Source organism: Chlamydotis macqueenii, chromosome 2 (assembly GCF_036417535.1).
Source record: "Chlamydotis macqueenii isolate bChlMac1 chromosome 2, bChlMac1.mat, whole genome shotgun sequence".
Lineage (NCBI taxonomy): Eukaryota > Metazoa > Chordata > Aves > Otidiformes > Otididae > Chlamydotis > Chlamydotis macqueenii.
Window position 1 is genome coordinate 38,836,268 of NC_141557.1, and position 14,979 is coordinate 38,851,246.

General features: G+C 35.8%; 1 protein-coding gene across 2 annotated transcripts in view; it reads left to right on the plus strand.

The window, feature by feature from the left end:
* KCNH8 (potassium voltage-gated channel subfamily H member 8) overlaps positions 1 to 14,979 on the plus strand; it is a 186,787-nt gene that overhangs the window by 60,851 nt on the left and 110,957 nt on the right. For both annotated transcript variants that reach the window (XM_086741568.1, XM_086741569.1), the window contains exon 2: positions 123 to 356. In XM_086741568.1, the coding sequence (XP_086597694.1) occupies positions 123 to 356 (234 nt within the window). The remainder of the gene's footprint in view (positions 1 to 122; positions 357 to 14,979) is intronic.

Genomic DNA, 14,979 nt, shown 5'->3' on the forward strand with positions numbered 1-14,979 from the left:
ACCAGAAGTTGCATTATTGTTTGCAGGCAGTTGGGACTTCCTAAGAAGCTAAAGGAAGTATTATGTCAAGTGATGTAGAATTCAGACTGTAACTCATGTTTTACTTTTGTGTTCTTCTACAGATAGTAATTTCATCCTTGCAAATGCTCAGGTGGCTAAGGGATTCCCTATTGTTTACTGCTCAGATGGCTTCTGTGAGCTTGCTGGATTTGCACGAACTGAAGTCATGCAAAAGAGCTGCAGCTGTAAATTTTTACTTGGTGCTGAAACGAATGAGCAGATGATTCTTCAAATTGAGAAATCATTGGAGGAAAAGGTAGAATTCAAAGGAGAAATCATGTTCTATAAGAAGAATGGTAAGTTTTCATTCCTATTTTGTTAACCCCAATGAATGAAACTTAGCATTAATACATATAATATATAGTATGCATTTATATGTAATGGTTTTGGATGTCTATAATCAGTTGTACAAGAATGGATTTGAATAAAGACAGTTGGGCATGCATTGAGACTGTGTTTATATTAGTGTTACTGAATTTATGTAAGTATATAAAAAGTTATAAAGCTGTATAGAAGAAATTCAGAGTCCTAAACTGCATTGTGAGACACTGTTATCTGCACTCAATATGGCACTGCATTTTCTACTTTTTCTTATATTGAAGTTTTTACCCCTTATTGCTGAAAACGTAATTAAAAAATTAATACTCAACATTAGGTAGACAGTGGTTATGTAAAATTTACAGTCCCATCAATAAAATGCTCAGAACTTTGGATGATCCAAGTGACTCATTCTCCACAGCCACTATATAAATACAATAATGACTTTCTAAAATGGATAAGTACTCTACGTAAAATTTATATTTAAGTATGTGTTGTCAGAAAAAAAAAAAAATCCAGGCATTAAGCAACTCCATAGACCTCAGTAAATGTCAAGTTGCACCAACAAAGCTTTCACTCCTATGGTAGGGCATTTATAAGGACAATTTCATAGTCAAGATGAGTGAGACATGGAAGAAAGTACCACATGATGCGGACCTATCAGCTTGTTTCTGTATCTCCCTATTCTGTAAGCATTTACATTGCCAACATTCATGTGATCTTCAAACAGGTGACACCAAGCATGAGATACTGATAGGACTGCAACCTCCTCAGTGCTATAAAAGCTTTCACATGTACTTAATGATCCATGGGCGCTGCTGAGTATCAACTTCTTTTTTATTACATGGCTAGAATTTCTAGGCATATGTTTAGGCCACAGGTTTTCCTCATAGATTGTACTTATGTCTTTACCAATGAAAAATTTTTCCCCTCAAATGTTATTACTATGATATTAAATACTTTAAAAAGTTATTTTCTAAAAGTGATAACTATATATTCACCAGAAGATAGTCAGCGATTTAGAGTATTAGGAGAAGGCAGCTTGACTTTCCCTGACGCATACAAAAGAGAAAAGTTGCTTACTTGGCTTGTGTTCATGACGACTATTTTTCACAGTATGCAGTTTTGAAGTTACTCTGAAGATGCTGCTGAATGCTTTCTTCTCTTGTATTTTTTGGGGGACTAAAAAAAACTTGTTGTTTGCCGTTGTTGTTGATTTTTAGCATTTAGAAGACACTTATGTTTCAGGAAGGTTATTCAAATAAAGTAGTTTCAAATTGGTAAATAATGTCTGAATATAGGGGAAAAATTATCTTAATCTGGAACAATAACAGCAGCTTTTCTTCAGTAGTGATGAGTGGGCACCGTGAGAAGACATTTCAACATATGTAAATGAAAGAAGTAAAGCTAACGTATTCATTTCACTGCCTTGGTCCTGAATGATAAGTTGTGATTCCTTTGCACTGTGAAGAGGTGCTTCAAATCTATGACAGATACAATTAATGCAGACAGAAAGAAATTGCAGGTCAATTTGCTTATCAGTGAATTAGCTGAACCACAGATAAATAGATAAAGAGAAATTGTTTAGGATGGAAGAATTCCTACATTCCATCTTATTGCATCCCTGTGTATAATTTTACTGGAAACCATTCCAAGCCATTTTCTGAGTATGAATAAATTTCCCAGACTGCCTGTTACATTTTTAATTTTCATTTATTTCTGTACCACTGGGAAAAAAAATGAACAGGTATTAAAATAAAATGAGACTGTTCTTGAATAAAAGAAAAAATTACCTTAAAAAAAAAATCTCATTTTTTTCAACAGTTGCAAAGTGCAGACACCAAATTCGGTAAATCATCCCTTTTAGCGAAATGTTTTGGGTTTGAGGATTTTTTTTTTTCAGAAGAAAAATTGAATTTCTGAAGCTGTTAGGCTTATTCAACATTGGCAGGGGAAAAAAAAAAAAAACAAACAAAAAAACCTGATGTCTTTACTGCAGAAAAATATTTTAAAAGCTGAATAATGAGTACAACTTTATAATAAGAAATTGCTATGAGTGAAGTCAGTGTATGGACACAATAACTTACTATTGGTTTATTCTTCTGGATTTGGTCTAAAATGGAGAAACTTGAAATTTGTAATTAATCTTTTTTTTTTTTTCCACGTGTGTCTCATCTTTTAGGAAAGAAATTCAAGCTTCCAAAACTGAAAATGGTTTGATTTCTTCATTGACATTTTTTTTTGATATTTTAAATTTGATTTAAACTCAGTTTTAAACTGATTTACATTTTATCATTAAGTTAGATTGTTCATTTTAAACAAGTAGTGTTTCAGGCTTGGGACTTAAAGCCCTTACTAGTTTTGATCTGAATTTAGTAAGCTTGAATATGGGGCCTTTCACAGTAACTTAACCATCATTTAAGAATTTACATAGTACTTCTCAGTAATTGTTAGTTAAAGGAATAATTGTTATAAGTAAAGCAACTCCAGCAACTCACATGCAATTTCATGGAAGTTCCAGAGTGCTCCAGGTTGACACTGCAGCAAACAAGAGTGGCATGCAAGGAGCTGGGTAGGGAGCTGAATAAGATGGATTACCTGTCTATGGGATGAAATGCAGGATTTCATTGTCTTTGCCATTTGGGTTTGGATCTTAAGAGAAGGATGATCTTCAGCAGTTGTACTCTGACCAAATCAGAAAACAGTCCTCCTGGAATTACTGTAAACAGATAGGAACTTTTCTTTATGTGTGTTCTTCTTTTGTTATTGTAATTAATACTTAGAATAGGAACAAACAGCTGTACCTTCTCATCCAGGATGTTTTCTACCTTATTAGCTCAGTGCAGTATTAGAACTGTGGCAGCAGCAACAGCAGCTTCAGAGACAGATGTCTTTTTGAAAATCCCTCTCAAAATACACTTTTCATCATAATTTCAGTATTTCTTTTGATTCCTCAGTCAGTTTCTAACTTTTTATTTGTCAGAGCCTTTATCGGGTTTTTTTTTGAAGACAAACAGAAAAGGAAACTATTAAAAGACAAGGAATTTTATGATTGTTGCCTTCTCCAGAAAATTTTAAAATTATATAGCTTAGGAGCTGGGTTTTTTTAATGATTTTTTTTTTCTCTTACTATTTCTACACTGTCTTCAAAACATCTGCAACAAATTAAGTTGTCAATTATGATAATGGAAATGCAAAGTAACCTTTTTGAATTCTAGAGAGTAGAGAAAAAAATAACTCTTTCCCTGGATCTCTTCTTTTAGAGTAATCTAAAAGCAGACGGATATTATGCTGAGGAACTACGTTAGACAAACGCTTCTTTTTCTCCCTGCCAGACCACTGCAGAAATATATTAATAGCAAGTACCTGTAGTTAAATGAGATCTTCACAATCCCCCAAACTGATGTATAAACAAGCAGCAGCATGGTTTTTTCCTTTTCTGTTGCAGCCTAAGATGATGCTACAATAAGCCTTATAATCAGTGACTAAGTCCAGTCTAAGCTCTCCATCTTCAGCTGCTGAAAATGTCATATCTTGGTTCCCCTATGACATCGTAAGACTCATTTCCTATGTCTCAAAAATCAGTTTGTAGTATTTAAAAAGAGGTCTGTTCTTACCCACACCCTCTGAAGGCCTGCAGTAGTTCTGCAACCTTTCTTCATGGAAAGGAAATTGCCATCTTTCTGTGTATGTGTAACTTGTGTGAAACACTAAGTAATCAGCGATGCCCACTTCTGACTTATGGACGTTTGAGAGGCTTCACTGTGGTGTCTGTTGTATGTGTGCACGCCAGCAACAGGGCCCTTTGCACAGGCTTTTGTTGGCAATTAAAAATCCCTGTTGTAAGAGGACTGGAGTGAGTGGGTGTTGCTGGGACCACCATTGCAAGTTGTCTTAGGACTTTGCTGCGTGCAGAGTTTCCCTCATCTGTGATAGACCATGAGGACTCAAGGGACACTTTGTTATCTTCTGCATGTAAACTTATTTAAACACATTCTGAGCTATGTCTTAGGCATGTGCCTTGAAGTTCTTGGCCTGTAAAGGTTTGGTAAGTAGCTTGCAAGGTCAAGAAGCCATGATACAGCTATTTTTTTAATTTTTAATTTTAAGAGTCAGCATGATTAAATCAAATTACTTGGGCTCTTCTCATCAGTGTAGGAAAATATGTGTTTTAATAACTCTATATCCTTATCTGGAAGGTGAAGACCAAGATATTATTTCAGATGAGCGAAATATGAGTGGAGAAAGGGTGAAAGTCAGAGCCTCTTACTGAGTTACTGGATACCATCAGGAAGAAGGTCAGTTGAAGTCTGGGTATAACAGTGTTCTCACATGAGCAGCAATGACAGTAACAGGCGAATGAAATAAGCCTCAAACCATGAGACATCATCTATAGCCTTTGCCATGGTTACAGTTGAATAATGTGGCTACAGGATACCAAAGGCTCCATTACATTATTTGCAGTTAATGCATGACTTAGTGTTAAGCAAAGAAAGCTTTTTTCAGATGATATACTTAATCTTATTTAGAATTATCGAAGATTTAATTAATTATAAAGAAATCTAAGAAAAATTAATTCCCTTTAAAATGAAAGAAAATTAAGTTTTCTTCAAGCTGTTCTGTTCCTTTCCACAAAAAAAAAGTATTTTTCTCGCTGCAGAAATAGTGTCCTATATTTCCAACAAGAAGTTTAAAAACTCAATTTTAATGCTTGTCTGAAAACATCCTGTAGTGTTTGGAAACGTGAGAGTTGTATGATACTTTTTTAACATGAACTGACTCCCTGCTTTAACAATCTCCTGAAATCCACCATGTCTTTTGGAAATGTTAAGCTCAGCAGTTAGAGAAGGGCACTTATTAGAATTTTCTAATTGGGAAAAAAAAAAAGTCTGTACAGAGACATCAATTTTCTAGTGATGTCTAGTTACTAATGTAGAGGAAGTCCCTTGACAAGTTACTTGGCAGGATAGTTCATAGCAACATGACCTCACTGCTGCTCCACTGCTGCTCTGCCTTAAAAATGTGGCCTAAAAATAAGAAAGAGAAAAAGCTTTTGTGGTTGCTTTGCTCACATTATCTGAATTATAGTGCAAAATATAGGAGGAGGGGAATAAAAAGAGTAAGCAACACAGAAAAAAATTAATCTGATGGTAATATCTAATTTGCAATTACATGAGCCATAAACAATAATTTGTATCTTTGTAAAAGGATCCTGGGTTTTTTTCTTCTTTTTTTTTTTGGCTTTTTCTTTTTCTTTTTTTGGCTTTTTCTTTTTTTTGGCTTTTTTCTTCCCTTCTATATATCTCAGCAGGCATTAGGAAGTTTCACTGTTCTTGGGAAGTCTTTCTCTTAAAAAACAGTGTAGTTGTGGACGTAGACAGAAAGCATGTCCTTATTTTCCTCTGTTTCAGGGAAGATGGATTTTTTTTTTTGCTCCTTTTCTCTTGAACACTTGATTTGATTGACCCATGGATTCTGATGAGAGGTACTGTGTAGCCTTGAGGTGTGTAGGTGTTTTAGAGACAGTTCCAGCTTCTGCAGCAGAAGAGAAAGACAGGGAAGACTTCTGCTCCTCCAGAGAGCCCTGGCTTAAACTCTGCAGAGCCTCAAGAGAAGCGGTCGGCAAAAGCCTGCAAGGAGACAAAACAAGGGGATGAACTTCAGTTAGAAGGAAAAAAAAAAAAAAAAGCAGTAAAATCCCCTATGTGTGATGTGATCTAAAACATCTAAGATCTCTTGTTGTAATTTAACGAGACTTCAGCAAGACGGCTGCTTAATAAGTGACAATGCTGGTATTTTGTTCTGACGGCACTCGTGGTGACATTGGCTAATAGCTTCTTTCAATAGCAACATGATTTATTCAAAGCATAATTCACTGAGAAAAGATTTGTTCTCCTAGAAGCACATTGATAAGTAAATAAATCTGTATGAGAGTTTCCTGCTGCTTATTGCATTGTTACAAAGTGATGGGTCCTTCAGTGCTTACAGATGCTTACAGATTAGTGTTTCCACACAGGCGCCCAGCCTGGGCTTCCAGCTGCACTAAATATGAATGGCTGTTAATAATGCTGGATGCACTTTTTTATTTTTATAAGATATATTTAATTATTCTACTTTTTACACATTTGTTTTTAGGTAGAGATGTAGGTACTTATTTTGCAGTGGGATGTTTGTACCACATGAGACTAGTCACTCCTTTTCAAATTTTCTCACAATTTTATGGCCACACTGAGGCTGCTGATAGGCTACCTTTTCTTTTTATGTGTTTCAAATCAAGCCTAAGGTAAAAGCTGACTTGTGTCCCCGTGCTTCACCATGAGTTAGGCTGTTCTTTCATTAAAGAAGGATCATTTCTCCTGATGACTACCTTCCTGCCTTCTGCTGACATTTCCTTATTTTTTTTCATTTGATCCTCAAATCCATGTATAGGAACATAGTACAGACTAATTGCCACCTCCTATGCCGGCAACTGCAATGAGTTCTTGCATTAGATCTCTAGTTTTTTGGAAGGGTGGCAGGAGGCTCATTTTGGCACTGTCTATTAAAAACTCTCACTCATTTGGCTAGGGAATTGCAAAAGCAGTCTGATCTTATACAGCAGTTAAGTAATTAAAAGGTTAAAACCTACTACTTTCCAACTGGTGGGGTTACTATAATTCTTTCCAGCAGGCAGGCTCAGACTCTGTCTACAACATGTGCTTACATGGATTCAAGTGATGAACTGGGAAGATTAATCCTCTCTACAATGTTATGTAATTCCTCAGTGTGTGTTTCAAAAACCTTCTGTACAAAACCCATAAACCTGACAGGGTGGAGATATCAATCCAAATCGATGACTTGACCCCTTCTCAAGTGCCAGTTTTAGCTCTTTCCTTCCAGAAAGGTGCCAGTGGGCAGCATGTCAAGTGCAGATTAAAGTTGTTGAGTCATGGGCTCAACAGAAAATTCTCAAACTTGCTGAAAACTGCTGATGAATATTAACAGATAAAACTAAAATAATAGTCAGGAACTCTAAAGACATTGATATTTTGTTAAGCAAAAACTTTGACATAACCATGTGGAAAAAGCAGAGGAAAGCAAATGATCAGTTTCTAAAGTGAACCCTTGCAAAGTGAGTGGACAACTGACGAGCAGAATTCCCTCTTTCTCCACGTAATGTCTGTTGAAAGCTGTATGAATAAGCATGAGGCTGTAACCAGCACCTCTCCCAGCATGGGGAGACCTTCCATTCTGCACACTCCAGACCTTCTGTTTTTAGGGGCTGCCACTGCCAGAGGCAACAGAATCATGGTCACAAAAATACCTTGCCCAAAGATATTTTTGTTTATATTGTTGTCACTTCCCATTTAAAACTGAACAAATGGAAAATTTTCTTTATAAGTGTAGCTGGTTTTGGTTTGTTTTTTTTTTGTTATTGCTGTGTTTTTGCTTACAGGAAATTTCATGTCATCTTTGAAGTGTCTTTTTAAGAGATGCATTAATAAGCTTAAAAGCACAATAACATCTTTTGAAAACGTGGTTGTATTTAGATGAATGTGGGCTACAACTCATTCTGATGTCAAAATATCAGATACAATTTCAAAAAGATTAGGTAACTTCACTGAAACTGAGAGAAATGGGAAAAAGTCTGTATAGCTACATGTTTTTGCATATATATATGTACACATGTAAATATATATGCCTACATACATACATACATGTATACGAGAGGTCATCCTGGCTTAAGAAAATTTCTTGCTTTTTTTTCCAAGGGACAAAAGTACATCCCTCAGTAGACTGAGAAATCATATGTAATACTGGGATTACATCTACATGTTGGATCAGAAGCTCTGAAAATCCAAAAGGAACAGGGACAATAGGTTGTAAATACGGTTTTAACAATAGATTTCAAAAATGTAGTAATAAGGGGAAAACAAACTGTGCTCATTTTGAAAGTACTCAACTGAAAGTAAAGACTAGACTGCTCAGGAAGAATTAAGCCTGACTATTTCTGAAACGGACTATACAAACATATTGAAGAAACAGTATTTTGTTTTGGTTTTTGTTAATTTTGTTTTGTTGGATTTTTTTTTTCACACTTTAGCTACAGATATTGGATATTTATATAGATAAACTGTCTCAATTAGTACTTTCCCAGGAGTCAGCTGACAAATGCTGAATGCCTTGTACTGTTACGACTGTGACGGAGTAATGATCATTGGAGGTGGAGGAAAAGTATGTTCCATACTGACAATATTTATGAATCTGCAATAAGCTGTTTCCATTTAAACAGAATGCATTTCATTGACTTAACTGACTTTTTAGATAATCCTGTGTATTTTGCTAATTGTTATAAACGTAACTTGGTAAATCTATTACATCAGGGAAGCATTTATCTCCTTTCACGTAGTTTTCTTCTCTAATCTGGATGGAGATAGGAAAAGGAAATTAGAGCAGACAAAAAGTAAGTAGTACACATAAGGATAATTTATGTCACATGGCTTTAACAGGCTTTGCTTAGCTTCTCTGCTTTTGCTCAATGAAAACTCAAATGTAACTACAAGATTTTGAAACAGAGTTTCATTAAGTAGGAAAGATATTGAGTTATAAGAGAGACAGGAAAGCTGAGTAACAAAAGTTGAAATGAAGATGTTCTGGAGCTCATAAATTAGTTTGCATAAAATGTGCACTGCGGACTGTACTATATGTTGCATATAAAAATTGTAAAGAACACTAAAGGTTGGAAAAGTCACACACTGAAACAAGGAGCTGCCATAACAGAGGCAGTCTGTGTCCACATAGTAATAAATGGGGACTTTCAAGGGGTGAGTTAAGCCTCTTTCTGCTTAACACTGGCAGTTTGCAGGAGAGGCGAGAATAGGATATTGCTGTGCTGGAAAGTGTCTACTCTTAGAACATCCTTTCCTTCTCTCTCCATCATGGTAGTGATGGCAGAAAGAGTCAGACGCGCTGGGCAACACGACATACAAGTCAATGAGTTACCTGGCAGTAGAGGGAACAGAGCATAGGCTGAAGCTGCGCACAGAAAAGGGGAGTGGAAATACGCAGAGGGGAGATTTGCACATACTCTGATGAGATGTGATAGATTTGAATAATTTCACATGGTACTCCATAGCCTACACAGAGAGACGCAGAAATATTTTTGATGGAAGTTTCTAACATTTACCTACTTGTTCATACAGAAATGCAATTTTTACTTTGTTATTAAGGTAATCTACGTATAATCTTTCCTCTGCCAAGTTCTAGGGATACCACTGTATTCTGGTTTAAGACGTTTTGGAATGGATTTACATTGACTGTTAAAACTTGTGTGGACAGTTACTTGCAGGACACAAGCATGATCTGTTGGCCATACAGAACTTGGGGAAACAAGTTCTTGAGCTTTCTGTACTACTCCTATGAAAGTGTTAGCACAACCATCAGTGACCGTATAAGTCAGTTACCTGATAGCCCATATGTGTTCTTGTTAGTTTTCTTGCAGTATTGTCAGACCAAAGACTGTCGCTTTGGGTATAGCACACAGGCTGTCATCTACAGTAGCAGAATTCAGGGGAAAAAAATGATAGCTCTTGTTAATGCATACATGTGATTTCTGCAGAGACGATATAGAAGAATCAGGTGCTTATTTGCTTAAAGAAGAAAAACCTTGCATTAGCTTTCTTAATTAATCATTGTCAAAGTTGTGATATTTACAAGAGAGAAAGTATAGGTATACTTCTTTTTGTTTCATTCCCTTTCTGTTTAGTTCAGTTGCATATCTTTTTTAAGCATTGTTTTCTTCTTTGCACTTTGCTCTCCTCAACAAGATTTTGACATCTTGTCAAAACCACATAACATTAAAAACAAAATGTTATCAGTGATGCTGGAAATCATTGGATAAGCTAATGAAAGAGGGAGTTTGGTTTCCCCAGGCAAAGTCTTTGGCATTGTGGTCTGTCAGTCTTGGAGTCCACTCTTTCAGTGGTGGGAAAGTGGAAATGTTCAGACTAAAACTTCTCTGACAATATCATGTATCCAACAGCACAGCAGCAGGTTTATTTTGCTAACAATTAGTAACTCTGTCAGTGAGACTGTGTTGTAATGCTGAAGATTTAGCATCAACCTTGTCGACAAGTTATTGCAGCTATCTATATGAAAATATTTGTATCTTTGTTTTTTACATAACAAATACCTGGGAATAGAGTGATGTGTTTTGGTTTGGTTTTTTTTTAAAGCTTGATTTTCATCTGCTTAAAAGAACATTTAGTTTACTAAGTCAAATACTGAAACATAAAGAAATGTGCCAGATTTATGATGTCTTGTGCAGCCTAATTCTGCCCTCATGCATATATATCATGATAATTGTTCCTTGAACAGTGATTGTTTTGTGCCACAAGACTTGTGTATTTGATACACAAAACATTTGAACTTCCTTTTTTTTTTTCTCCAGGTACTTGTTTTCTTAGACTATGAAACATTACATTTGGTTAGTCTGGTCTGTTATGTGCAGATGCAGAGCTTCATGAAAGAGCTCTGCATCATAATCCCACTTCCTCTCACCAGAGAGAGGTGGAGATAAACCACAGGAATTTGTTCATTTGTTATTTCCTGCTCTTGAGTGATGGAAGGGACGATACAAGGTGCCTCAGTGTCTGTCTGGAGAGCTGTGTGGCAAGCAAAGACCTGAGGAAGTGAAGGTCTGAAAGTGGATATAACCACCACAGTTGACACATGGCAAAAAAAAAAAAAAAGGAAGACTTAAACTTGTTTGACTGGACAAAACTAATCCCAGGCTGTTAAGAGCAAAATGAGAATATAGCTTTGCATCAGTATCACTGATTCCAAGTAATTCATAGCAAAAGTGTGGCTAAGAAGACGCTGAAGAAAAGCTCAATTAAAAATTTGATGAGATGGGTGCCGAATTTAATTATTTTGTTAAAGAATTTAATAAGTTAGTTGTCAATAATCCCATTCCATTCCTATATTATGATTCAGTACCTACATATCCACCAAAGATTTCTATTGCATGCATTTCACTGGGCTTTGTCTAGAGTGGGCATGACTAAAGACTGAGTGATTATTATTGTACAGTGAGTACACATAGCTCATCAGTAGGTCTAATGGTCTTTCTGTTCCTTTGTTTAAGCAGGCCTTATTTTCTGCTGAAATGAATGTTTGACTCTGAAGGCTACTGGCATTCTGATGGCAGGGTTTTGTATAAAATCTCACTTTTAAATTCCTTAGTCTGTTGACCTTTGTTTTGATTTCAGTCTGAGGACAGACTTCTAGTTGTCAGAGGGAGGAAAGGTAGAAAGGGTGCATGAGAGAATGACCATAAAGTACTCTCTTTTTTTTTAGATATATATAAAAGGTGGACTACAGCCAAATTGCTTTGTGATAAGATTATGCTTCATTTGGTTCCTTTTGTCCTTCTCTGTGATGTGCTTATATAAGCCTTGAGGATATTAAAATACATTTTGAACCTTTGGTTCATAATGTAAGAGAAAGATTAGACTCTTTCTCCAAGAGTGGTGGCTTGGAGCAATAAAGGGAGTCTGCATATAAATAAACTTCCTAAAGAAATTTATTTGATAGACAACTCTTGACAATACAGAAGACCTTTGTACACACCATCTGAAGCAGGGGAGGAATTTCTGTCTCACAGATGAGTGCACTCAAAAGAACCACGACAAAATAGGCTACCACTTTTTTTTGATGAGTACAAAGTTCTGTTGGCTTATAGAATTATACGAGTAAATCAGTAAAAGCTATGTAATAGATTGCATTGGATCAGTATATTTTTCCAAGAATGCTCCTCAGTAGTGAAAGATAGTACACTTCTGTTCTTGACAGAGTGCAAGCACATATTGACCTAGTCCTGACCTAAATTGGATCATCTCCTCTAGTCCTGAAGAGTACTTCATATTCATTTGCTCCTTTTGAGTAAAGGCAGAAAAACCAAAAACCAAACCAACAAGCTCAGCTTATGACTTCTGAAGACTGAGTGTATAAGTAATGCCAAGACTGGCAGGTCCACCATGCAGGGCACTAGCATGGAGCTCTTCAGGAGAGAAGTAGTCTATGCATGTATGCATATGTGTTTTCTTCAGTGGCGCATACTGTTTTTTATGCATGTTTTCTTTGCTTAGTCAAAATATTTTCAGACATATTTACAGAGGAGAAGGAGGACAGATAATGAGAGAAAATATGATTGAAGAGAAACAGCAAACGACATTAAATGATGACAGGATGTGGAACAATTTCAGTGACCAGTGTTCACCTGCAAAGGATTCAAATGCACTTTGTTTATATAAAAGAGCAAATGCATTAAAACATGAAACATAAAATGGATCTGTCTCTAATAATGAACCACATTACAATAACTTCCTTAAACCCACAAATTTATAATTTCAGATAATTTTACCAGATGTGCTTCTTAGCATAACTGAGTTAGGTTTGTTTGAACATACAACTACAACTTTCTTCCAGGAGCAGCCTTAATGACTTGTGTGTGTGTGTGTAGAAAAGACATTAAAAAATTGAAAAGAGTAAGATATATTTCTACTTCTGGAGGAGACTAAAACAGCTGCTTAAAAGACCATTTCAGCTATTTGTGTTGTTTAGAAGAAGGAGCTGAGAGTGACTTCTTGTCCAACTGAAACTACTACTGGAATGCTGCCAGCTAGAATGTAGTTTTACAAATAATAATTTGGCCAGTTTAAGAGCTGTAGTGATACTCTCTGGAGATCTGTGATTCTGTTTTTAAGCAGGAAAGTAACATTGCTTAACGTTTCTTTTCTTTAAATGCATCACTTCAAATTGGTAGGGTGGTGATTTTCTATAACATTTCTGATAATTACACCACTGAACAGTTTTTCCTGGAAGTTTTGATAAAAGAGTCAAATTTGTAAAAAAAAAAAAAAAGAATTAAGAACTGAAAATTAAAATGGAAGAAGGAATAGTAGAAATATCTTGCTTCTGATATAGGTTCTACCTTCTTTTAAAAGACCTTCTTTGCTTGCTCTGTCTTCAACCTCAAAATGAAAATATTTAAACACAACATAAGGCCAGTTTTCTTCTTCCCATTATTTTTGTTTCCTTCTCCAGTCTTCTTTCCTCCCTGTCCCTCCTTTAAATGCCTTACTTGGAAGTGTTACCTAATGACTGAACAAGTGATGTTAATCTCAAAGCTACCTATCTGCCTCTTGGAAAGTTTGACCAGGACAGAGAGGACCAGACAAATTTCTTTTGAAGCATACTTTTGTACCTTCAACTGTGGTGGTCTTTCAAAAGGGAATTTGCTGTTTCATTTCCCATGCTTGCCTACAGCCTTCAACAGGTAGTCAGAGAACTTCCAGTTGAAAATTTAAATCAGAAAGCTGAATGGTGATATTGGAGCGTCCAGTTCATTTTCAAAACTACAGAGTTCAGAAGACAAGGAATAGAGTCAGAAGTGACTAATTGGCTTGCTCTTCCTAAGAACCCCCCCAAAGCTCAGCTGATCATTTGGCAGTAGTCCGTTGTGGCGGCAGTGGTCCAGGGAGCTGTCCCTCTTTCTTTTACTGAACAAATGTAGACTTGTATTTGTAAATTAATGACAAAAATAGTATGTTGGGAAGGAACATGATCTTGGAAGTGTAAAGACATGTCAAAAAAAGAAATTTAAAACTAAAAAAGTAATTCTATAGCAGTACTTATATGTCTTACAAACAATATTATTCAGCTGACAAGAGATACTCAAAAACTGAAAAAGACAAAAGCCTGGCACTGGGCTGAATTATCCCAGAATGGATGAGATTGGGATTTAGAATATTTGCTGAGACATCTGTTAAACTTCCAGTGCACTACTAGCATCTAGACATTCATTATCTTCTCTGAGTGATTTGCATTAACAGCAAACTTATGAATGATGTTGTTGGAATTGAACAACATTACCTCACAAACAGGACATGTGACACACTTGGTGACAACAGTAACAACTTCATTTAAGCCTTATAATTGTGTAGTAGGTGTGGGCAAAGAAAGGTTGACATAAATTAAAAATATTGCCAAATTCAGTGTTGTCTAACTTAAGTCTTAGCAAGGTGAATATTACAGACAGTAAGGAAGATAGATTATACTAATTTTACAGACAATATGTGGTATTATAAATCTGACCATCTGTAAGATGCAAGGAGTTAATTCTATTTATATTCTAAGTCTGATGTCTAATTAGTTTAAATATCTTTCAATTAGTGGAATGATGCTCTGACTATCAGGTCTTCTGTCAAGAGGTTTTAATGAGTATCAAGTCAGATGATTAAGGTAGAATGATTCTATAGTAAACATGGAAGCTTCAGATGTCAAGTTAACAAAGTGAAAGCTATTCCAGTAAAATAAGCATCACTTGAGAGTTCAAAGGAAAGTATGGTTTCAGAGGAGTAAGCAGCTTCATTAAACTCTATTAATGATCCCTGTAGATAAATTTTGCATTTAAATTAATGCCTTGCTTCTAGACAAAGCTGTATCGCTGAGCTTCAACCACTGATGCAAAGAGATTTACATGAGCTGAACATCTGTGATTCCCTGACTACTAACCTCCTAAATAAGATTTTTTTTTTGAATTACATTAGTTGTAGATTT